At 28.5% G+C, this 23,528-nt stretch overlaps 2 protein-coding genes across 2 annotated transcripts; one reads left to right on the top strand and one right to left on the bottom strand.

Moving 5' to 3' along the window:
* Nucleotides 1-11,568: 11,568 nt before the first annotated feature.
* LOC125870697 (uncharacterized) lies at nt 11,569-13,784 on the top strand. Its single transcript, XM_049551193.1, has 4 exons — nt 11,569-12,048; nt 12,145-12,495; nt 12,583-12,913; nt 13,053-13,784. The coding sequence occupies exons 1-4, from the start codon at nt 11,749-11,751 to the stop codon at nt 13,301-13,303; spliced, it is 1,233 nt and encodes a 410-aa protein (XP_049407150.1). The 5' UTR covers nt 11,569-11,748; the 3' UTR covers nt 13,304-13,784.
* Nucleotides 13,785-21,930: 8,146 nt separating this feature from the next.
* LOC125870081 (copper transporter 1-like) lies at nt 21,931-22,344 on the bottom strand. Its single transcript, XM_049550444.1, has one exon. It carries the CDS (start codon nt 22,342-22,344, stop codon nt 21,931-21,933), a length of 414 nt encoding a protein of 137 aa, XP_049406401.1.
* Nucleotides 22,345-23,528: the final 1,184 nt, after the last annotated feature.

The following is a 23,528-nucleotide window of genomic DNA, read 5'->3' as shown; positions in this document are numbered from 1 at the left end:
ATTTCAAAGCTATGCAGAGAACCAAATAAAATTAAGAAAATGAAAATTACAAAACGACCTTGAGAGTCATTACGTCAACAAGTTTTTCATCAATTCATGCACTTTCAGGAGCATTTTTAGTCAAAAAAATTATTTTTCATATCCATTTTTATGACTTCACTACTGTTAAGAAGTTGGACTTTACTATGAAATTTTTTACTTTACCACTGATAATAATTAACAAAGTGTGTGAAAAGAAATTCCGTGCATGTTTAGGGGTGCCATTAATTGTATGGTTTTAGAGTGTGAATTGGTTGGTTTTACACCTAAAAACTAATGTGCAAACATATATGCCTGAAAATGGGTAATGAGACAAATTAAAGAAAGGAACAAGTGTGCAAAAATATTTCCACAAAGGAGTTTGCATGCGTTCTACGACTTTATGCACAATAACCCACAATTGCCTTGTTCACACAATATTTCAATTTATGTGATACATTTCGAATTTTGAAGTTCAAATAAGTTTATTTTTTATCATAAATTTTTCATATCATTTAAATATTTTGGATTGTTAGTTATTGTGACTTATAATACTTTTTACATAGTTTATAAATATAAAAAAATCATTTCATTTCAAAAGAATTTGAAGATTTAATGCGCAAATTTCTGATCAAATTTAAAATGTTTGATTCTCAAAAAATGAAATATATCATATAAATTGAAACAGAGGAGTGTGAAATTTAAGACTTGGACATATTTTCTTTGTTTAGTAAAAGTATCTTTTGCGGGGTCAACTTAGGAAAGCAAGTTTATAAGTTGGCACTACTATTATATATATTATATACACTAATATATAGGGAGAAAAGCAAATGGTGACTAAGATTATCATTTAGCACTGTGTTAATTCAAAATAGAGGTTTAAGTTTTGTATATAGGACACAATATGTTTGTCATTTCGCGTAATTTTTTCAAAAAATATTAGTGTTAATTAATTAACGTCAATAGCTTAATTGTCTTTTAGCGACATTTAACATTTTTTTGTAAATGTCTCTAAAACTTATAGCGACATTGAATCCAATGTCAACTAACTAATGTCAGTAAATATTTTATCACTCTTTATTAATATATGTATATTTATTACCGCTAAAAGCTATTTTTGTTATAATGCTTTTAAGTGGTGTTTAAACATGTATCGTTGTTTATATACTTAAACACTTCTATTCTATCTTTATTTTCAATCGATCATATTACATAGACTATAGTAGTAGTTGAAAATTGAAAAGTGTATGTGAAATGATATTTAAAGCTTATGGTATTAATATTAAATAATCCATGATAGAATCTATGCACTTAGGTAGAGAATTGAGTAGACATAAAGGCCATAAAAGAGCATAGAGTGGGACATGTAATCTTTACGTTTAATTGACTTAAATATTTTCTTTAAAATGTAATTTTTTCTAATATATGAAAGTCATTTTCTAAAACTCTCTCAAAATGTTTCTAACTCATGATTTTCACTTACACATAAAATTTATATAACTAATAGATATGTATTTATTAATTTGATATAAATATTGAATAAAATCGATTTGTTTATTTATTCAAATAGCCGCAAAGAATATGTAATGATGATTGAATCGACAACTTAACCAAATCCCATTTGCAAATTGCATAAAGAGATTTGTTTTTGATAAGGTGAAAGACATTAATTAATGTGTTTGTTTTATACTTGATATGAAAATGACGTTTTGGGTTGCAATTAAGGGAGGCATTAGAGCACTCCTTAATAATCTCTTTCTTTCGGCGCCAATACAAGTTTCAATATTAATATATCAATACTAACAACAAATTCAGTGTAATAATTTTACAAATAGAGTATGAAAAGCGAAGAATATATACATACTTTATTTATATTTTTGTGAAGAGAAAGATAATTTTTGATAGAACCTCAATCAATAGCGGAACCATGAATGACCAAGGAAGTTTGGAGGCCAGAAAAATTATTTTTTATGTACATAGAGTGGTTATTGGAGTCCGTTGGATTTCTTCGTGTGTTATTTAATTCTTTATATTTTAAATTTTTTTAATAAAAATTCTAATTCTTACATTGTTCTCTACTCAATATTGTTGGATAGAAATGACATTTACTTTAAAATAATAATAATAATGATAATAAAGTAATATTTGATGCTTTAGACTACAACAAATTAAAGGCAACATGGAAAGTCATTTTCCCATTCTCTTTCACTTTAATTTAGATGAGAATTGAGGGAAATTTTATAAAGTTCTTACCCGGCATGCCGACCCACTTTGTTTCTATTAGAAGGTAATGCACTAATAATATTCTTTCAATTAATTAACTAGGAATAGTTATGTGCGGGAGCGAGCCAAGTGGAATTAAGGGGTTTATTTAAATTTTCTTCGATAGAAAATTATATTACATATTTTAAATTAAAGCTATATGTATATATATATTTTGATATATATTGAATATTCTTGACTTTTTTTTATATATATTTACTTCTTTATATTTTAAACATCGTTATTCTAATTTTAATGCAAAGGGTTTTTACTACCCTCCAAAACAGCTATCAAAGAGAAATAAATTTTGACATTTGGCATTAGAATGTGTTAAAATTAGAGCTAAACCAAATGTTACACATGCAATTTACAATTTTGTTGTGATTATCCAATTGGATCCCTTATCAAATTGACTAGGTTTATATATGATTGTGATAGGTTGATAATCAACGTAAAATTAATTAATTAATGATGGATTCTCATAATATTGCTTATTAAAAAAATAATACAGTTGAATTTGTTGTGAGATTTAGAACATATATATCAATTTAATTCGTTGTTTAATGTATTAATAATTACATATGTTTACAAATAAATGTAATAAATATATTATTTTTATGCATTGTTCATAATCCAATTTAATTTGTTGCAACTTGCAAGTATGTCAATATACTACTTATAGGAAATAAGGGAAATACATTAAACAATATGAAAGTTTCACTCGAACCCTAGAGTACTATGTCCATGTCCAATACGAACGCTCTACGTAGAAATATTGTTATGTGCATGCTAACAAAATATTCCTCTATAATTTGCAGAATATCGTTTGGAAAAGAAAATCACCTCCCTTCAATAGAAAGTTGCCTTCCTTCCTAACAACTATCTTTGCATCAATCGATAGTTATAAATTTAGAGGCTTCGTCTCATTTGACACACTGAAAAATAAAATCTTCTGCTTCTTTAAGCACACATAATTCAATTATTTCTCCTCTTCTTCTTTGCATAAATTTTTTCAAGGAAAACAAGTAAGTATCGTGTGATATTGTGTTTGTTGAAGTTTTGCAATTTCGATTGCCAATATTATAGATTAGCATCCCATTTTATCTCGAAAAAGAATTAATTCAAATCTTGAGTAAATGTAAAGGGATTAAATTCTTCAAGAGAACACAATTTTTGTGGGTTTAGAACTATAAGTTATAGGTACAAGAATATATTAATGTTGCTTCACTTCTATTTTTGTGTTTTTAGTACCAAAAGTACTTTATCAAAATGGGCAGAAAAATCAATTAACAAATTAGTTTTAAATTTGAAAAAAATAAAACAAAAAATATAAACTTCATTATCAACACTGTATACGAACAATGGCACGTCTTTGTCGACAGGTATTCATGGTTAGGTTAAAACTTTGAAAAAAATTGAAGATAAATTTTAAAAATTTGATTCAAAATTTATGATCAAACGCTAGCTAAATTATTCATAGTAATTTATTTTTGAATATTAACCATACTTTTTTATATATATTAAGAAAAAACTTATTCTTTTTAATATTAAGTATATAAACAATTATCAACTCTAATCTTGAACTCATAATTATTTTGAGTAATACTAGATTTATTTATTAAATTCAAAAAAAATAAAGAAGGAAGGCGGGAAATAAGCGGCCGGCTGTGACAGAGCTATGACAATGACGGGGTCGTGACTATAGCGTGGGACACGGACGGCCGTCAATTCAAACGGCAAATTGATTTCTTTACCCGCGAAAATTTATACTCCCCGTCTCATTTTATGTGACACTTTTGGAATTTTGAAATTCAAACAAATCTAATTTTGATCGTAGATTTTTTATAGATCTTTTAAACATTTTGATTTATCAATTGTTGTGACTTATAGTATTTTTTACGTAGTTTACAAATATATAAATTTCATTTCAAAAAAATTGAAGATTTCATGCGCAAATTCCCGGTCAAACTTAAACTGTTTGACTCTCAAAAAACGAAAAGTACCACATAAATTGGGACAGAAGGAGTACCTTTTACCAGCAAAAATTGACCGAAAAAACTATATAAATGGGTCATAAAACTCAAAATAATAACACGTTCAAATCTCAATTCAAAGTAATTTAAGAAATACCCATTCTTTCAAAATACAGTCCATATCCCATCATTAAGGCTGATAATTTCGTTTAACTGATACTAAATCAGTATATATATATACTATATTGGTATCATTATTGTATCTTGTTCAGAAATTATTCAGTAGTCAATAATACTATAAAAGCTCGTTTGGTGTGAGGGATAAGAATAAATAGTCCTGACTTAAAAAAAATAGTAATGGGATAAAAATTTGGTGTCTTGTTTAGTTGTCATGTTTGAGATAACTTATTCCACCATTTATACCATAGTGATGGGATACGTTATCTCAGAAACATGGTGGGATAACTTGTTTCCAACCAAACGACCCCTAAAAGTATATGTATATTGTTATAGATTTTGAAAATTCTAATCTTTTTAATTTATTGGGTTCTTATAACTTAAAACGAAAAATGCCCTTCTCATCCACCTATTAGCTCCAAACTGCCCTTCTCATCCACCTATTGGCTCCAAAATACCCTTGTCATCCACCTTTGGGTTCAAAATTTCACCACTTATTTAACAGTTTTAAATTTAAACTGTTTAAATATATTTTTTAAATACTTGGTGCTCAACTATTAACTATAATTTAATTTATTAATATCATTTATAAACCAACCCACTACCATGTATTACTAATTAAACCCCACCCAATTAATAAACCAATTCTAATATCAAAGTTTAAATTGAGCGCCACGTATTCAAAAAAATATTTAAATAGTTTAAATTTAAAACCGTTAAATAAGTGGTCAATTTTGAACCCAAAGGTGGATGACAAGAGTATTTTGGAGCCAATAGGTGGATGAGAAATGAATTTTGGAGCCCATAGGTGGATGAAGGATAGTTTTGTACCATTTCTAATATTTCAAGGGTATTTAGGCCCTTTTCCGAAGTTAATAATATGTACATATTCAATAACTTTTTAAAATAAATACAAAATTTAAACCAAAACTATAAAGTTCGGCCAAATTCAAAACCGGTTCAACTAGGGAGTAAGTTGTACACACTAATAACACAACAAATATGTTATACTTGAACATTTAAATTTTGAAATTTGTTTGATGAACATCATGTGAGAATGGATGTGAACAAAATAGAGAAATTCCAATTGCATCTTCACTTAGATTGTAGAAAATGACAGTTTTATAGTTTGTTCACTTCTTTTAGTGCAAGTTGACCAGTTGCTATTTGAGATTTACTACAATGGGAAACAACAAAAATCAGCAGTGATTGTTGGTACATTTATAAACCAAGTGAGGCTAATTAAGACAAAAATTGACAGCCAACTTGATGGATGGTCTACATAACATTATTCATTTGGAAGTTTTCATAGGTAAACTATGTTATAATTTTTTTTATAAAAATCTTGTTTCTTGTGTTTGAAGTTGTTTTGACTTAGAAAACAAGTGAAGTCATAGACAAACACTTACACACCACATGCTTTTGGTCCATTTGACGAAAAGTTATTACTAGCTAATATGTTAAAGATTTAATATTCTACCTTAAAAATGTCATTAACCGATTTAAAATGATTCAAAAATGTCTTCTTTTATTAAAGGTGGAAGAAGGACATTTTTAAATCATATCTAATAGGTTAAGGGCATTTTTGAGTCTTTATCTATATATCATTTCTTTAGACTATTACTTTAATTTGTTTGTGTATACAAACCTTTGATATTTATGCCATTCTAAGTTCTACATATATGTGGATTCAAATTTTCATTTCATACTATTATAGAAAGTGATAATTCAGAATTTCGTTAAGGATCTTGTTTGGAAAGCGACATGGTAATTAGAATTGGTAATTACTACATATATATGTGTGAATTGCCATATAAACGTTAAGTAGGATATAGTGTCTACTTGTTCAACTTTGTATAAGTTTAAATATCTACTTTGTACATACGTAAGGACTAAGGTTGAAAGGCATAAATGACACATAAAACCAAACTAGAAAATATATTTATATATTATACTTAAAAATATATGTTACTTGTGATCGACACCCGACAACCATTAAATCATTTTTTATCAACTCTTATTCAATTAATAAGTAACAAAGTAAACTGAAACGGGAATTTAAAATATAACAAACACAATAGGGTAATAAACCCAAAACTAATACAATTTGATTATATACTATAAAATAGGTTGATAATTTAAAGTGTAATATATGTATTTGGTCAGTTGAGACCTTAATAGAATTTTCTACTATCATATTTTAGCTTTTAATAATTTCCTAATTGAGTAAGCAGATAGTAGTAATAAATAATTGTATTTGCCACTGAGAATTAAGTATGTATTTTTGTTTTCCTTAGAATTATTTCCTAATGTGTCATAACCTGCTACACTATTTTTAATTTTAAAATTTAAATTTTGAAAGTGAGAAGCTTCAAACTTACATAAAAGTCTATCTGTTTGATGAGTTTTGGTCAACTAATAATTATTGCCTCTTTCTCAACTTTGGTGATGTTATATAACTGCCCCATAGAGTTTTAAGAATGGATGATTTCAAAAATTAAATTATAAATATTTGTGTGATGGTAAATGAATTATTTAAGAATAAAATAAAATTAAAAATAAAATTAATTATTAAATATAAATAAGTATCCTTTCTTTTTGGATTGACACAAAAATAAACAATAACACATGTATTGGAACATAGAAGTACAACTCCATCAGTTATAATTTATGATTTTTTTAAACGTTTATGTTAAATATTTGTATTGGGATCTGATTAATTTCAAATCACGCCAAAAATCCCACTTGGGAAGAGCGGGGGTAAAATACTCCACGTTAAAAGTGACTCTATTATGAGGATTTGAATTGATCGAAATTCTTTAATTAATGATGAAAAAATATACTTATTACTTTATCACAATTTTTTTCAATTATACGACACTATTTGAGTGGATAGACGATTTTTTTTGGGGGTGGGGTTCGAACAAAATAGTTATATTAATTAAGTAGATGTTTGGTCATAATTTTAAATATTTTTTAAATTTATTTGGAATTTATAGTAAAATTGTGTTTGATTATACATTTATCAAATTTGGAATCCAGCTCTCAAGTCCCGTCTCGACATGGTTTAAAATCATGTTAGTTAGGAGTTGAAATTTTGTTTGAACATCTAATTTTGATTTCTTAAGATAAGCATTAAAACTCCTGATTTATTAAAACAATCAAAATTTCAGCAACTCTTACATAAGTTTACTAAATAAGCAAATCATAGTTCAGAGACTAGGTATGAGAATATACTAAGGAGCCGAAGTAAAAAATATATATCTATGTGTACGTTTGATAAATAAATATTTGTTATTACGTGTTATTATAAACTTTCAAATACATAATTTACAAAGATTTACAAATTTAATATATCACAATAGCAGTAAACTAGCTATTTTTTTATGAAATGCTCACACCGTCACACGTTGTACGAATAATTTCTTCATGTTATACACGAGTCTTCTTCTGTATTTTGAAAATTATGATTCTTTTGTGAAATATAAACTTATGGATTAAATTTTATATTTTTTTAAAAAATTGTAATCACAATTTGAATTTCAAAACCTACTCTTTTTAAAAAAAAGAAGAATTTGAAATGATCATTGATATTAAAGTTGAAGTTGAAATTTGGGGCAGATTTTAAAAATAAACATATATTTGAAATTAAAACTTGAAATCAAACTCCCAAATATTATGTCTAAATGCCTACTTAAGTTGAACTGAAAATTTTATAACAAAACACTCTCGTAGCCAAACAGCTCAAGTAGCACTACTACTTGATTGGTGAAATATTGTACAAGTAATAATTGAAAATTTAAAGGAAAACAACAGTTAAAAAGATGATTTTGACGGTACTAAGATTTATAGCAATAAAATGTAAACTTTATTTGTTAGAAAATGAATTTGAAATCTTAAATATTTCAGTCTTTCAACACTACTCCATTTTAAAATTAAAAAAAACACGTCACATAAATAATATAATAATTATTACAAATGCAATATTATTGCTAATTAGGTACGGCTACTAATGAGTTCTAGCCTAAATAATTGTATGATTATTCACAAAATGTTGAATTCAAAGTCCAATTAATCGTATAATAAGTAACTATTAATGTGAACAATTTATACTTTGCAAGTTCTTTTTATTGATTGTATTGATTACTTGTTTTGTGATTATAGTATCATCGGTAATTTCACAAATAATGAGTAATTTATAACATTATATTCTAAACAAAAATATTATAATAAAAAAACATAGAAATATAATGTCATACTCTCTGCACATGCTTATTTAAAATGTAAAAGGTTTTGATATTTTATTTTTCATTTAATTCTTTGGAACCCAAACTTAGGGAACGAGAGGTGAATGAGGATAAGGTGCGGTTCATATCAGCATAATCATCCATGTAAGCTATTTATTTTGTGATGAAATTGGTGAAACAGAATAGGGAAAGAAAAGAGATTTTGTATATGATGTTTATTGGCTTGTAGAAAACATATGATAAATTCCTAATGTGGTTCTACAAAGATATTTGGAACCTAGAGACATTCATATGACTATATTAAGATGATTAAGGACATATGTGAGGGAGTACTCGAGATCCTAGTGATTACAATACAAAGAGACTCATAACACTTTTTAGTTGTGATGGAGTTGCATCATTGATCAAATCTTAGTTTTAGTTTGTCTTGAAGTTGGTGGATCCAACGCAACATATCCGATGAGAGTCATGGTGTATGCTGTTTGCAGACGACATAGTATTTATTGCTGAGACTTGCGATGAAGTTAGCTAAAAGTTAGAGGTTTAGAGACAGACCCTAAAGCCTAATTAAAGGGGTCAGAATGAAATTGAAGTGTAGATTTAATGACGTAACTCACAAAGAAAATATAAAAATCATCTTAGAGAGAAAATTCAAGTGGACAACTATATCCATTAGTTTTTGTTGCTTTATCATATGCTTTGTTGATCACATGTATCTACATCACCTTTTGTTAAGTATATTAGGGGATTGTATAGGTTTCATTTATTATGTAATTGGTATTTAAAACATGTATTTGAGATTGATAAATTGAGTTGTCATATTGATTCAGTGTATTTATGTCATCAAAAATTATTATGCTCAGTATATATTTATAATAAATTAATAATCATAATTAGAAAACAAAAACATGAAAAATTGATTAAAACAAAGAAACATAAACAAACTCTTCTATGAATCTCCAAATCCATGGCACATTATCATAAAATTCATTCCATTCACACAACAATTAACTTGCAAAATACGTGAGTATGTATATAATATATAATATAATGTAATATGTATAACATGTTGAATTACTATTGAGCCAGATACATTTGCCACTTTATTAAATACTTGATAGCTATTTAAATAAGGAGAATTTGGTCACAAAGAGTGTGTATTCAATATTAGGTAAAAAGAGAAAATATTTAATAAGTGAGAAAACATAAAGAGAACCATTTATATGAAGAAAAAGAAAAAGAAAAAGAAAAAGAAAAAGAAAAAGAAAAGGGGAAAGGGAGACTCATTTTGAAGTTATATTTTGATGTAAAATACTTTAGCACATTATTTAATTATCCGATTAAGTTAATTTGCACTAATTTTCCGAGATTAATTACTTGTGTCAAGCATAGATATATTCAACTAAAACTGTGTCTTTGAAGAGAGAAACTCTTTCCCTTCATTGAAGTAAGATGTATCTAATAACAATAATAATAAATGATATAATAATCTCTATTAACGACGATAATATCTTAATTTAAAATAAATTAAAATCGATTACATGAATTTTCACAATTTTAAGTGTTACACGTAAATAATATGATAATCTCAATTAACAACAATAACATCTGAATCCTAACTAACGTGAAGTCAATTAAATGAATTCTTACCATTTTAAATTGTACGATAATCTCAATCAGCAATAACAACATCGTAGTCCTAAGCAAATTAAAGACGATTACTTAAATTCTCGTGATTTTAAATGATTCAATGACCCCAATATAACAATATCGTTATTTTAAATTAATTAAGGTCCGATTACCTAATATGATAATTTGATCAACAATAATAATTGTTTTACTCGATATAACTTAGAAATCGATTAGTTGAATTCTCACAAATCATATTTATATTATTTAAGCTCATTCATACATTTCAAAAAATAAAAATAAAAATTGGAGAAACTTACCAAACACATTTCAAAATCAAGCGCAATCTTAATTTGATTGTATTAATTTTTTTTTTATTAAATAAATTATTAAAATTTCAAAGAAAAAAGGAGAAGAAAATTAAAAAAAGTAAAGTAAAATGGACCCAATATCTATTAGTTGCTTACATGCAAAGCATGAAGTGCCACATGGGAGTGGATGAGGGACAATTGTCATCATCCACCACCCACATTAACCAATCACAAAAGGCGCCAACACGTTCTCATTACGGTTTTTCTCTACTAATCATAATTAATTAACTCTAATTTAATTATATTTCTAATAACCACTACTCCTTCTTTTCGATCCATTTTTGCATGTTTAATATTAACTTGACACCTCAAAATTTCGTTAAAAATGTTCAAGATTTAATATATATATATGTAATATATACATCATATAATTAGTAGAGACTATATGTGGTTACGCCATTGGATAACTGGTTTTAGAGTAAGTTATACATGTATTAAATCATGTAAAATTAATATCGTGTGGTAATTTGTTAGGATGTAAGCTATTCATATATATAATTAATACGTTATTTGGTTTGTAATTTAAAATTTAGCATAACTAATACATGTATAAACTATAAGGATCTTTATATACGTGTTCTTACGTTACTAATACCTTCATTACTAATGAAGGATATTGAACGATTAAAAATAGACGGAGAACATAATTTTTACTAGGTGGGGCCAGCACCGGCTCACATGCATGCCGTGCATCTACTGTCATATATACGGACCCACTCCACTCGTCGACGGAGCCCACTTTCGGTCCACTCCTCTTACCTGGCTACAACTCTGCGCGTGACGAACACGAACAGAAAGGCGAGTGGATGAAAAAACTGCTCCCCAGTACCTAGGGTTCGAAATTTTGGTTATAAAAGAGTCGCTGCCTCCATTTCTCTCTCTCCTATTAGCATCTCTTATCATTCTCTCTGTATCACTGTTTTCAACCTTTCTTCTTCCATTTTTCTCTTATACTTCTACTTTGGACCTTATTAAAGGGGACCTTTAATTATTATACCTTCAAGAACCAGTAACCTTTTTCTTTTCTCTTCACTTATATTTAGTTTGTGTTGTGGGGTGGTGGATTTGAAGATGGAGAAAGATTTGGATGATTGTGAGTTTTGGTTACCTTCACAGTTTCTTACTGATGATGATCTTTTGATGGATTTTAAGATGACTTCTCCGGGGAGTGATGGGAGTAAGTTGTTTGGAGGGGAGTTTGGGTATGGGTTTAGCCAGTTTGGGTCGAACTCGGATCTGAGTTCGCCGGTTGAGTCTGTACTTGGTTCAACGGAGAACGAGAGTGATGAGGATGATTATATCACTGGGTTAACTAGGAAAATGGTTCATTCTACTCTGCAGGAAGCTGGTTTAGGCTATGAAAATGGCAAGGTATTGTTTGATGCTGTTTTCAAGTTTGTGTTTGTGTTTGGGGTTTGATTTGTTTGGATTTTGCTTAATTTTTTCTGGATTTTTGTTTTTCTACAGGGTTTGAGTTTGTCTGGTTCGCCACAATCGACGTTGTTTGGTGTGCTCGGAGCTTGTAAGCAGGGGTCGAGCCGTGGAAGTCCAACTTGTCCATCTCAGGCTTCTTCTCCGCCGCCGATGAACAGGCCGGATGTGTCGTTGGATCTGCTTTATGCGGCTGCTGGAGAAGTGGCGAGGATTAGAATGATGGAAGAGTCAGCCGGACTGTACCATAACAAAGGTGGAATATGGTCTGCTCCTCCAAGGAAGACAAGTCCAGTACCTGTTGGCCCCAAAAACCCCAAACAGAGTCTTGGTCCATTCAACACAAATCAGCCACAACTCTCTTATCAGCAGTTGCAAGTAGCTCAAGTAAGTTTTGCATCCCCTGTTTTCATATTTTCTTCTCAGAATATATTTTATTTTGGGCGTTTGTTGATTTATGTTGTGGAAATGCAGTTTCAGCGTTTGAAGCAACAGCAGATGATTAAGCAAGTGCAGGGGCAAGGCGTGTTGGGTAATGGAAAAGGTGGATTTAGGCAGATTCCATTGAACCAGAGTCACCAGCAAATGACTGAAAACAGAGCTAGAAATGGAGTACAAGGGACTTTGAATTTGCCAAACTCTGCTTGGCCTACTCTGCAACAATCTCAACAGCAACAACCCAACTCTGGCTCTGGCATGCGTGCTGTTTTCCTTGGAAATCCTGGCCCTAAACGGGAATGTGCTGGAACTGGCGTCTTTTTGCCTAGAAGAGTTGGAACACAAACTGAAACCCGAAAGAAACCAGGTACCTTTCTTCATCCCAGATATCATTTTTTTTCCTTTTTTTTGTTAATTTGACTAAATTTTGTAGCTATTTATGCTTTGGGGTTCATTTGCTTTGTTATTCTAATACCATTTCTGATTTATTTGATGTGTCAATTCAGGTTGTCCAGTTATCTTGCCAGACAGAGTGGTCCAGGCTCTGAATTTGAATCTAGAAGCCATGGATGCGGCGGCTTCTAGACCCCAACCTCAAGTTCAAACCAGAAGTCACAATGAGAACATCGGGTTCACCCCAGCTCCAGAATACCGTAACTACATGTCGGCGGCAGCTCAACAGAGAAAAAACCAGAGACCACAACCATCTCCGGCAATGCCTCAAGAATTTCAACTCCCTCAGGAATGGACTTACTGACTGAGATATAATATTACTAGTTTTTTTCATTGAAGCGGGAAAAAGGCATTTGTTTGTTTGTTTGTTGGTTTTTTGGGTAGTGATGATTTGCAGAAATATAGGGTTTTAGATAGAAGAAGATGAAGTTGTTTTAGCAAAAGGTAAACAAATGGGTTTTTTTTTTTTTGGTGTTAGTATATTAGGGAAGAAGAAGAAGAATAATAAGATTAATGGAGAAGAAGGTTCAAGATTCAAGAGAAAGTAATGGAGATTTTTCTTAGGTTTAATATTAGTATGAAAAAAATAAGATATAGTTTTTATATTTCAAGTTTTAAAAGGGTTGAACTCATGTTTTGGTTGGAAGAGTTGCAACTCTTTTTCATCTCATAATATTTTATTATCAAGTGTAATATTGTATCTGTCCATAACATATTATGGTCAGGTATAATTAATTAATCAATAATTATATACCATTATTTATTGCAAGAATTAAATTGGTGTTTAAATTTTGAATTTTTTTTGTTTGTTCTTTTAATTTAGTTGTGGTGATGGTCAAAGTTATAAAAAAGGGTTGTAACATGCCTAAAAAGGGATTTTGATCTAATTTCAACGTTGTGGCACATGCATTGGCACTCTGTCACTTTGACTATAATGGTTCTCCACTAAGTTCCCTTTTTTTTCCTATTTCTTGTTGCTATCGATGTAAAACTTCTTTTAATAAAATTCGTGGACAAGTAAATAGGAACGGAACGGAACGTGTAATTTTAAATTAATTTTATGTGCTTATTTAATATTTGTATATGGAATGTTGTTGCTTGTAGTGCGAAGCAGGAAATATGGAGAAATGTGCAATGCTTCGTTGAATGTTGTCTGATCAATTCAGACTTCTTTTTCCAGATGAGAAGTTTGTACCTTTCACTTCACCCGATGTGTATACTTTTTTTTTTAAAAAAATAATTCAAATTCAAATTCTTTTTTTATTTTTTCATCCATTCATTTTTTATTTCTTTATTATGTTTGAGTTACCCTTAATCCTCCTATTGTGTAGTAACTTGTAAATGGATGTGAATTGCATTAGGTAAGTATTAAGCGACAAACTCAATTTAGAAGACATTAATAGAGAATTGATATAAAGGGGATTATGCACCCATCATGAATCAAGCCTCGATGACATAATATATAACTTAGTCTAATTTATATGATTTAATCTTCATTTTTATTTGTCTGATATAATTTAACTAGACATTAAGTTTAAAAAATATGTGATTTAAAATAAGTCATAATTATTTATGTGACTGTAACTCCTTTCATTAGGACTTAGGAGTAAAATAAAAAAATTTAAGTTAAATTTTTATTTTATTATTTAAGATTCATAATTAATTTTACTACATTACTCTTATTAATTATGCACATAACAACACCCCTTTTGTACACTAGCAAATATTTTGGTTGGAGGGAAAGAAGTTTGAGTTTTAGGGGTGTATTGTGAGCTGTCAAAAAGGAGAAAAAAGGGAAAATAAAAAAACGAAAAAAAGCGCGTTAATTGAATTTAATTTAAGAAGATATTTTTTATTTTTATCATGTGGCCCCCTTGGCCCATAAACAGTTTACAAAGTGACCCCCATATTATACATTTATTATGTCTCACGCGTTTTATTTGAAAAAACTTTAATGAAATCTACAATTGAATTGGGCCCTCTAAGTTTTTAAATGTTCATAAAGTTAAGGATCGAATTTGAGGAATTGGCGGGGTATGATGGTCCACAAAAAACATCACACATTACTTCACTTAGACACTTTCATGTTAATGCCCTCACACAATTTCTATTTTTTTTTTCCACATTGGTCCCATTGCTTTTATGTCTTCTTTTTTCTTTTAAAGATAAGGTTCGTAAATGATCGCTTAGTAATAAATGATATATTCATGAAGAGACAATTCGAAGATCAATTTGCCTTAGTAATTAGTTTTGAAAGAGTATGTAATCGTTTATTGATCGAGTTTTGTGTTAAAGATAGTTGAGATTATGTGATTTACTAATAGAATTGAGTTTGTTGATTATGGATGAATACGAAGGAACTTCAATATTTTTGGCCTTTCCTACGTAATTTAAGGGGAACATGTAAGGAGTACTATTGATCTAAATATAAAATAAATGTTTCATAATGTCATAATCCAAATTATATGATGCCAAAATAAGTAGAGATGTTGTTTAATGTTTCGCCATTTGGATGATTAAAAATTTCTATAGGTTAGGGGCAAATTTAGATTTTTATGAGTTTTTGGATTCTAAAATAGTGACATTAAGAGAAGACTAATGGAACATAACATATTGCAGATTATATAATAGTATCATTAATTTATTTTTTAAGCTGAGAACTCATTGGAATAATATATATATTCTTAAAAAATAAAAAAACATTGGCAGGGGAATAGAATTATAAGGTAAAGAATTGAATTCTTACCAATAATGAAAGTTTAGGTAGTTAATCAACCGAGTTACTAAGACATCCAAATTTACATATCTTCTCCAATTTTTTTTATGTGATTATACCGAGTATGTTGATGTTGTTACTCCTAATGTGGGACAAAGTGAAAGTTCATATAACCAACTAACTATATATCTACTAAGGTTCTTCAAATCTGCATAAAATCTATCTTCTTTAGATCCCATTTTATGTAACTATAGCGAGTATGTTGTATAAATTTACTTCTAATGTGGGACAAAATAACAATTCAGATAACCAATCAATTGAGCTGATAAAATTTCTCAAATTTGTATACACTCGATCTTCTTTAGATTCCATTTTATGTAATTATACAGAGTATATTGTTGTTGTCTTAATTTACTCCTAATGTGGAATAATGTGAAAGTTCAAATAACCAACAAACTGAGTTAATCAAATTTCTCAATTCTGTATACACTCAATTTTTTTCCGATCCCATTTTATATATATAATTATACTGAGTATATTATTGTTATTTAAATAAAAATTTAACTAATCAACCGAGCTACTGTAATTCCCCAAATTTGCATGCATTCTATTGTTTTGAAGTATCCTATGATGTGTAATTATACCGAATATATCATTCTTATATTAATTTACTTCTAATCGTGTGGGCAAGAGTTTAGAGATGTCAATCTCAATATGAGTCAACTGCCGTCTTGTAAGTGGGGTTACAATTAAAGTTGGACTAAATCATGCTACAACTTTGATAATTCACTATTTTGCAAATATGTGTTGATACTTTTGTACACTTTTTTCTGCCGTTTTCCCACTATGTTAGCAACAATTGGTGGAAAATAAAGAGATTATGAATCAAAATTAAAACACATTTCCTTCCTCTTATACTAATTATCATATTTTTCTTTCAAAACATTATTTAAGAAACTCTAAATAAAAATTAATTATATTAATTTGTTTTTAATATAATCAATATTGTTTATTCTTAAAAATATTATATTTAAAAATAAGTTAATTAATTCTATCATAATTTTATAAATAGATAAATATATTTAGAATAAATATTTTTAGTAGTATTAAGAATTAATATGAGACAGAGCGGTACTATATATTTCATATTTGAAAAAATTACACAAATTACACAATGGTAAAAGCTAATTACATTCTATTTTTTTTTCTCAAATTACAAAATTTCTTAAAATTATATGATCTCAGATGCGTTAGAAATCTGCAGACACACAGAGCTCACGGATTGCGAAAGATATATTACTTAATAAGAGGGATGTATTCGATAGGGAATAGAGATGTATACGAGAGGGATAAAGATGTATCAAAGAGAGGTAAACTGGATAAGGATGTATTTGAGAGAAAATTTTGTAATTTTTTTAGAATAATAGAGAATTTTAAAAATTATGATAAATAAGATATGTATTCGCGTAATTTTTACTCGTTCTGCGTTTGTTCTTTCGCAAAGGTTCATTTGGTCGGCTGTCCTAATTCAGACAAATACAAACAGTGAGTCAATTTTTTAAACAATGGACTGCAAGTTTAATATTTTTCACACCACATTTTTAAAAACTAAATAATGATGATATCTCAATCAATTTAGCGATTTATTGATTATTGATGTCTAAATCAATTAAATAATTAAGACTTTTATTAAAAGAAAGGGTAAATATGAAAAAGGTTGAACAATTTCTCAAACTTTGAAAATTTTGTTTATTTTGAACAGTGGGTCAATTTTATAAACAATGGACTGCAAGTTTAATATTTTTCACACCACATTTTTAAAAATTAAATAATGATGATATCTTAATCAATTTAGCGATTTATTGATTATTGATGTCTAAATCAATTAAATAATTAAGACTTTTATTAAAAGAAAGGGTAAATATGAAAAAGGTTGAACAATTTCTCAAACTTTGAAAAAATTATTTATTTTGAACTATAAAAAAAATTCTCAATAATTCAATTAATATAGACTACAGAAAATTGTTATCAATTATACCCTCATATTAAAAAACAGTCCTAGTTAATATTTCTCAATTCTTAAAAAACATCTACTAAATATGAATAACTCAATAAATTATAACTTATACATTTTTTTTTAATAAACATAAAATGAGTTAAAATAACACTTATTCTAAAATAGCGAAAGTATTTGTTTAGTATGATTTTTTTTAACATATAGGTAGGATATTATTGTAGCACTGAATAAGAAAAGGTTGCTGATGAAAACAAAAATATAGTCAAATTGTATAATTTGTGAGTAGATATTGTATGCATAAGTTTCATTTACTTAACTATAGCACTTACACACACACACACACACACATATCAAAAGAATATAAAGATTAATACTTTTATCTTATGATGAAATTGCCAACATGGACAGAACATTAGTCATAAAAAGAGTGGCCATCTTGAATATTTAAAAATTTCAATTTTAAAATATCAAATTAATCTAATCTAATTTAGTTTTAAAAATAGTATAATGACTTTCAAAAAAACGAAACGTGACAACTATTTTGAAATAGAGAAAGTAATATCTACTAAATAGGATAACTTAATTAGTAAATTATATCTTACATTTATTAATTTTCCTAATAAACGTGCAATGAATTATAACAACACTTATTAGTGTGCTTAGTTACACATGAGTAGGATGAAAATACTAAACATATAGTTAACTTGCTCATTAAGTATTTTTTTTTCATTGTATGCTTTGTCATTAGATGAATGCTAAATTCTGCTTTACTTAACTATATCACTTACATAAATCAAAAGAAGATAAAGAAAAGTCTCTATCTTATTATATCTTATGGTGCAATTGCTAATTAGGACTATCCATTTGTCATTAAAAGAGTGGTTTTGCTTGTGTTTTTTAAGGAAATTATATCATAAGATTTAATTTCTCAATAATAGTGGGATGTGTTTTTGTTTTATGTGTTCAATTTCAATAGTTGCTCACCAACTAACTAACCTCTTCTTTAAGGTTGTTTGCCTACTAGAAAAGTTATTATTTATAAAATTTAACTAATAGTATATGATATTTGGAATTTACTGGTTCGACTTTTTTTACATTGTGATGTGCAAAAAAAATCTACGTAAGGAATTTCTTTTCAGAATTTAGGAGCATAAATTTAGTAATTCACATATGTAGTTTGAATATGAAATTTCTGATTATGAATAAAATTTGAAAGAATTTCATGCATCCTGATATATATATATATCGAGTGGTTAAAACAAAAGGAATGATAGTCTTTTTGATACTTAAGTTAATACTAAATTATATTTTTGAGTTCGTATGATATATAATTTCATATATTTAATTTTTCATCAATAAAAATATATGTTTTTAGGTCCTTTTATGTAGAGTCTATGTTGCATTTAACTGTTATAGAACTTTAGTGTGCCAGATATGAAGTAACAATATAAACTTAACATAACACATAAATATTTCCATAATCAATAATCATAATACGTTTATAATAGAAGAATTTTTACCTTAATTATTTATAGTTCTGATAATTTTTTTCAAACAATTGAATAGAAATTGCACAATTTAATAACTCAAGGATCATTAGTGCTACAAACACTCAATAAAATAAAATAACATAACATGTAGGTATTCACTCGATGTCCAATTAATTATGGTTTACTTGTAGGTTTTAAACTAAGTTATAGATTAGAGAAAATATTATAAAATGACACACGACTGGTTGATGAACCACTTGAACAAGTAAACACGTTATCAATTTTACTTAATATGGTCATTAAGATAAAAATAGAATATTTGTTTGTTGTAAGTAAAATTCATTGGTTGGTTTATTATTAGTTGTCCATTTTATTTTTGATGTAATACTAACTTTTTGAAATGTTTACCTATTATTTTGGGTATGTTATGATTTAGACTTCGATGGTATACGTACTTCTTAATTTTTGGTATGTTAAGATACGATAAGATTCACAATTGATCAATCCATAAGAATTGTAAATTTTTCTATCTTACGTAAAGCTCGATCTCAAATAGATTATCTATTTATATGCCGTGAAAACTATTATGTTGGGAGGTACATTTATGTTAAAAGCCCTAGATACTAAAGCCAATTTTTAACTTATGGGCTTAAAGAATATGTACAACAGACCGGAATTTGAATTGGGTTAGAACTTTATCAATAGGCCCAAGCTAAATTATATGTACATTTTGGTTAGATTATAGAGCAACTTTCACATATAGCAAACAAAAAATTCATATTTGTATGCTATAGCAAAGTTTGCATAATTGCGCTCCATAGCAAACATGCTATGACTAGGCTGTTTCGCTATACATATATACAAAAGAAGCAATTGTATAATTCGCTGGCTCCTCTTCAGATTTGTATAATTTCGCTAGCAGGCCATTTGTATAAATTTTTGTCAGCCTCTCGTTTGTATAAATTGTTGAAAGTCTCTCAATTTAATTTTATGTTTTTGTATATCTGTATAAAATTTTAATTTGTATACAATTGAATCGAAATGAAACGTTTGTATATCAAATATCGTTCTTTCTCTCGCTTTATACAAACATAAATTATACATTGTATTTTATATAATATGTGTTTGTATAAAGCGAGAAAGGCAAAAGAGAACTGGACAGGGAAATATTTGTATTGTATAATTATAAGTGTATGGGACGAAGATATATGTATTTGCATGTGTATATACAATTTTCTCTCGCTTTATACAAATAGAAACACACAATTTATACATTTCTGTTTGTATAAAGCGAGAGAGGCGAGCGACATAGAGAGTGAATGAGAGAGGGAGAGTGGCGAGCGAGAGGCGTGGCAAACAGTTTGCTACAGGGCACAATTAAATCAAAGTGTGGTTATACCATTTAATTTGAATTAATAGTTTGCCATTATGTACAATTTTCCCTAGATTATATACATAGGAAATAGGGATGTTAAATGAATATTTTCATTATCTAATGTTGTATATATAGCCATAAGGTGTATTTATTTTGTCAATTATATTAAAAGTTGACAAAATTAAATATACACTTACAATAGCTATATTTATAGCTTTTGTACACTATATAATTTTGCAGCAAAGAATATGCACCAAATCACCCTAGATGACTCCGTTCATGTTGTTAAGTATTCTTCTTCACATAGATTGCATAACTTATGCTGATCCATACATCAAAATTACANCGGGATACATAGCGTTGTGCACGGGATACATAGCGTTTGATACATTTCACATAGCGGGATACATAGCGTTGTGCGCGGGATACATAGCGTTTGATACATTTCACATAGCGGGATACATAGCGTTGTGCAGATTTTAAAATTTTTTGAAATAAGTAGGGACAAATGGATATTAAGGTAAGTAAAGGAGTGTAGTTAAGTAATTTGTCCTAGATTATATACATGGAAAATAGGGATGTTAAATGAATATTTTCATTATCTAATGTTGTATATATAGCCATAAGGTGTATTTATTTTGTCAATTATATTAAAAGTTGACAAAATTAAATATACACTTACAATAGCTATATTTAGCTTTTGTACACTATAATTTTGCAGCAAAGAATATGCACCAAATCACCCTAGATGACTCCGTTCATGTTGTTAAGTATTCTTCTTCACATAGATTGCATAACTTATGCTGATCCATACATCAAAATTACATAGAAGCATTGTCGCAACAAGAAAAATTATTTTTAAAAGCGAACTTGTAATTTAAAACAAGTTTTAACTACTGTTACCAGTTACACTATAAGGGAATTAAAAATTATAAATATACAATTAAATTTTTTCTTTATTTTAATTTGCCTTATTTTTGCGAAAATACCAAATTTTAATGAAGACGATTCATTTGAACTCCTTTTTGCTATGGCCACAATCTATAGAAGCACTTAATATAACAAGTTTTTCCCATAAATCATTCCATTGGAATGTTATTGCACAAAAACGAAAGCCAAATAAATTCGATTTTTTCTTCATATCATCCCACAAAATTACACACATGAAAAAGATGAAACTAATATATATAAAAGATTAATATTACCATCTAGCTAGGTAATATATTCAACTAAAAAAAAGAAGTAAAGATTAAAATTACCCTTGTGGTACATCCTTTTGACTTGTTATCTCTGCATCACCAGTTATAGACGTATACTATGTTTTAGATCACCTTTAAACTTGAGGATCAGTACCATTTGAATCCGTGGTCATCTCAGCCGCGACAAGTTCACGGTATTTAACAACGACATAGCCCAAACCATGGCCTAAAATAGCAACAATGAAAATCCCAATGTTGAAGGACATAACAGCAAGCATAACAAAATAAACAAGAACCATTCGAAGAGTATAATAAATCCCAGGTTGAATAATCCCAATGGGCCTTTTGTTGATCATTATTGGACCCATTGACATAGTTTCAACACGAAATGCCATAAAGAAAACAAAAAACAAAGACAATATGTACATGCCTAGGTTATTGTTTGGCCATCCTTTGATTAATATTGTCACATCTTTACCCCAATAGAAATTCATTTGCATCACCATGTTCATAATCATAGGCATATTTTGATCATGAGGCATGTCCATGTTTCCTTGATGGTCGTGTGTGTGAGACATTTTGAGGAATTAGAAAAAAAATGGATTTATTATTACTATGTAGATGAGACACAAATGATAGATATTTATGAATTGTGAGTGTGCTTAAATAAATTTGTGAGAGTCATTGTCAATGGTTCTTCAGATGGTAAGCACCCTCCACACTCTAATCTTATGGTTGTAAGTTCGAGTCATCAGAGAGCGAAAAAAAGGTTGAAACTCCTAGGAAGAGTAAAAAAATGAATTTAGTACTTTCGACGTACATCATTAAATTATGTGGTAAAGTTCATTAATAATGGTTGATTAAACTTATAAAGTTTAAATTCTGAATCTGTCTCTCGATCATTGTTAGCTCAATTGATTGGGGAAAAAAACAAGGATGAAAATGACTAATATTATTTTATTAATTTGTTGTTTGTTTATTCGGAATGGGCAAGGGAGAATATAATATATATTTGCTGGAGCCAGCCTAAAGATAACAACGTCCGTTATCTTTCGTTGTTGAAATGTTTATTGTGGAGAAGAATCTGCATAATTTGAATGAGTTAAAAGAAAGACAATAACATCCAATTAAAGTATTCTCTTGTGCCAAAATATTTGTTCTGTTTCGTTTTTCTAGAATCAAACTATATGAATTTTGAGATGTCTTATCTTATCTACTACTTTTTATTTTTAAGTATCTAGCTATATTCTTGTTTTTTTTAAAAGATCAAATTAAACTAATTCAATTTAGCAATTAAGATTAATCAAATTACCTCTGAAGAATCAAAAAAATGTAACCATTGAACTTCTAGGATTTAACTTTCATTGTCTTTTATTGCCTTAAAAGTATTGTTAGCACCACTGGCCCAAGAATATGTACATTCTATTGATGATAATTCATATTAGGAAATTGTACATAGAACAAAATTGATTTTCCAAAGCCAAATTTAGTTAGTATAATTCTATTTAAGATAGAATGATCTTAAATAGAAGCTTACGAAGGATGCGGATTAAGATAGAGGGTTAGGTAATTGAGGGTTATGTAGCTTCGTCGTTCATATCAGTTCATATCAGTAGTCGTAGTTTTACTCTAGGACCTTTTTGCTATTCCATTTCTACTATTATTTATTGTGTCGAGCACTTTGATTATTGTGTTATTTTGTGATAGTAACTGTTTCATTTTTAGTATGCAT

This window comes from Solanum stenotomum, chromosome 7, assembly GCF_019186545.1.
Source record: "Solanum stenotomum isolate F172 chromosome 7, ASM1918654v1, whole genome shotgun sequence".
NCBI lineage: Eukaryota > Viridiplantae > Streptophyta > Magnoliopsida > Solanales > Solanaceae > Solanum > Solanum stenotomum.
Note: the sequence above shows the minus strand (reverse complement) of the source record. Positions and strands in the feature narration are given on the sequence as shown.

Coding starts and splice junctions, on each gene's coding strand:
- LOC125870697 (XM_049551193.1), top strand. CDS start 11,749: ATGGAGAAAGATTTGGATGATTGTGAGTTTTGGTTACCTTCACAGTTT. Junction 12,496..12,582: donor AGCAGTTGCAAGTAGCTCAA/GTAAGTTTTGCA, acceptor GTGGAAATGCAG/TTTCAGCGTTTGAAGCAACA. Junction 12,914..13,052: donor TGAAACCCGAAAGAAACCAG/GTACCTTTCTTC, acceptor GTGTCAATTCAG/GTTGTCCAGTTATCTTGCCA.
- LOC125870081 (XM_049550444.1), bottom strand. CDS start 22,344: ATGGACATGCCTCATGATCAAAATATGCCTATGATTATGAACATGGTG.